This window comes from Mandrillus leucophaeus, unplaced genomic scaffold (genome assembly GCF_000951045.1).
Source record: "Mandrillus leucophaeus isolate KB7577 unplaced genomic scaffold, Mleu.le_1.0 Scaffold1277, whole genome shotgun sequence".
NCBI lineage: Eukaryota > Metazoa > Chordata > Mammalia > Primates > Cercopithecidae > Mandrillus > Mandrillus leucophaeus.
In genome coordinates this window covers 59,893-61,826 of record NW_012101176.1, presented here as the reverse complement: position 1 = coordinate 61,826, position 1,934 = coordinate 59,893, and the positions used below count along the sequence as shown (strand labels likewise).

The 1,934-nt window shown below is 49.1% G+C and overlaps 1 protein-coding gene across 1 annotated transcript in view; it reads left to right on the top strand.

Moving 5' to 3' along the window:
- LOC105533673 (pregnancy-specific beta-1-glycoprotein 3-like) overlaps positions 1-1,934 on the top strand; it is a 26,700-nt gene that overhangs the window by 11,798 nt on the left and 12,968 nt on the right. The window contains 1 exon segment of the mRNA XM_011972154.1: positions 911-1,189. Within this exon segment, the coding sequence (XP_011827544.1) occupies positions 911-1,189 (279 nt within the window).

The window sequence follows — 1,934 nt, the reverse complement described above, 5'->3', positions numbered from 1 at the left end:
CCCACATATTGCTCTAATAGCCAGCAAACACATATGGTCCATGAGGGCCAGACTTCTGTCATCAGTTCATGTCCGCCCTTTCCACCAGTCAGTTCTGCGTTTGCAAACATCTACATGTATTTCTAGAAAGATATACATGGTCCTCACCTGCCCTCTACAGTGGGAAGGGAATATCATCGATGCAGAACAGCGAACATGGTCTTGGTCCAAAGCTATCAGCTCTTGCCTGTCCCCTTCACTCTTTGTAGGTTATTCCTTGGACTCCGCTCTATCTTTAGTGGTCACTGGCTCAAGTCACTTACTATGAGACAGCTGGGAAAACCGCCCCACCTTGTGGCTCCACTGCTGGTGACTGAACTGACCTCCAGGCTTGACTCTGGTCTCCCCTGTGTTATTTCTGCTCAAGTACCCAGTCCCAGGCCAGGCTTCCCAGTACCCAAAGGGTTTAAGGACAATGGGAACTTTCATCATCCATCTCTAAGATCCCCTTGGAAAGGGAAGCTGCAGAGAAAACATACCTTGGGGGCAAAGTAAGATTGAAACTAAGAAGATTCCAGCAATGCATGCTCCAGGTGAGGACCGCAAGGTGGGCCAGGCAGGCAGTTGGAGAGGGAGGGACTCAGAGAGGCACCTGGGGCTGTGACTGCCGGTCCCATGTTTTTCCATGACTCAATGCTGCTGCACAATTCACACTTAAGAAAGTCTGTGCTTCTTCCACATACAGAAGGCAGCCTCACAATCCCTGAACCCTCAGATTGCCATGCATCTGTCCTGTAACACACACATCTGCCATGGGCTTTTTAGGACTTGAGTGGGCTGAGAGGTGGGAAATACCATCTCTGATTGAAAAATGTCTTTGGAGGAATCAAAAGTGCCACACAGGACAATCTTCTCTCTGTTATCTGCACAGTGGAGACTCCCAAGCCCTACATCTCCAGCAGCAACTTAAACCCCAGAGAGGCCGTGGAGATTGTGATCTTATCCTGTGATCCTGACACTCAGGATGTAAGCTACCTGTGGTGGATAAACGGTCAGAGCCTCCCTCTCAGTCGCAAGTTGCAGCTGTCTGGAAACAACAGGACCCTCGTTCTATTTGGTGTCACAAAGGATACTGCAGGACCCTATGAATGTGAAATGAAGAACCCAGTGAGTTCCAGCCGCAGTGACCCAGTCACCCTGAATCTCCTCTGTGAGTATCTTCTGTTCCTCTGTGAACCAGGCTGCCATCCCAAATACACATGACCAGAGGCCAGGCCTCTCACTCCCTCTCAGGTCCAAGAACAGAGACCTTTAAACCTGGACATCAAAGCTGGCCATGATGACTAAGAGTAGGCTTAGGCTTGATCGACAATGGGAGAGAAGAGGCTGCTCCTGTCATGGGAGACTCAGGGTCCACAGGGTATGATGGGAGAAACAGGTGAATGTCTCAAGCTCCAGATCAGTGAACACAGCAGGGATTTGGCTGGGACTTCAGTGTAGTGACTTAGTTCACAGGGTCACCGTGGCCCTTCCACAGGCCAGGATTTTCCCTTCCCTCTGACAACATCGGCTGTGACTTTATTTTCTGCTCAAGATGGCCTAGATACCCCCACCATTTCTTCTTCATACACCTATTACCATCCAGTGGAAGTCCCCAAGCTCTCCTGCCTCACAGACTCTCACCCACTGGCAGAGCATTCTTGGCTGATTGATGGGAAGTTGCAGCAATCAGCAAAAGTGTTCTTTATCCCCCAAATCACTAAAACATATAGAATGGCCTATGTCTGTTTCATCCATAACTCAGTTACTGATGGAACAAATCTCATCATTAAGAGCATCATAGTTCCTGGTAAGTGGATCCATGGAGCATTGGCCATATGTTTTCCAGTGAAGTCTATCTGGCTATCAAGGAAGAACCACCTGCCCTCTGCAGAGGGAGAAGGAAATAAAAAACC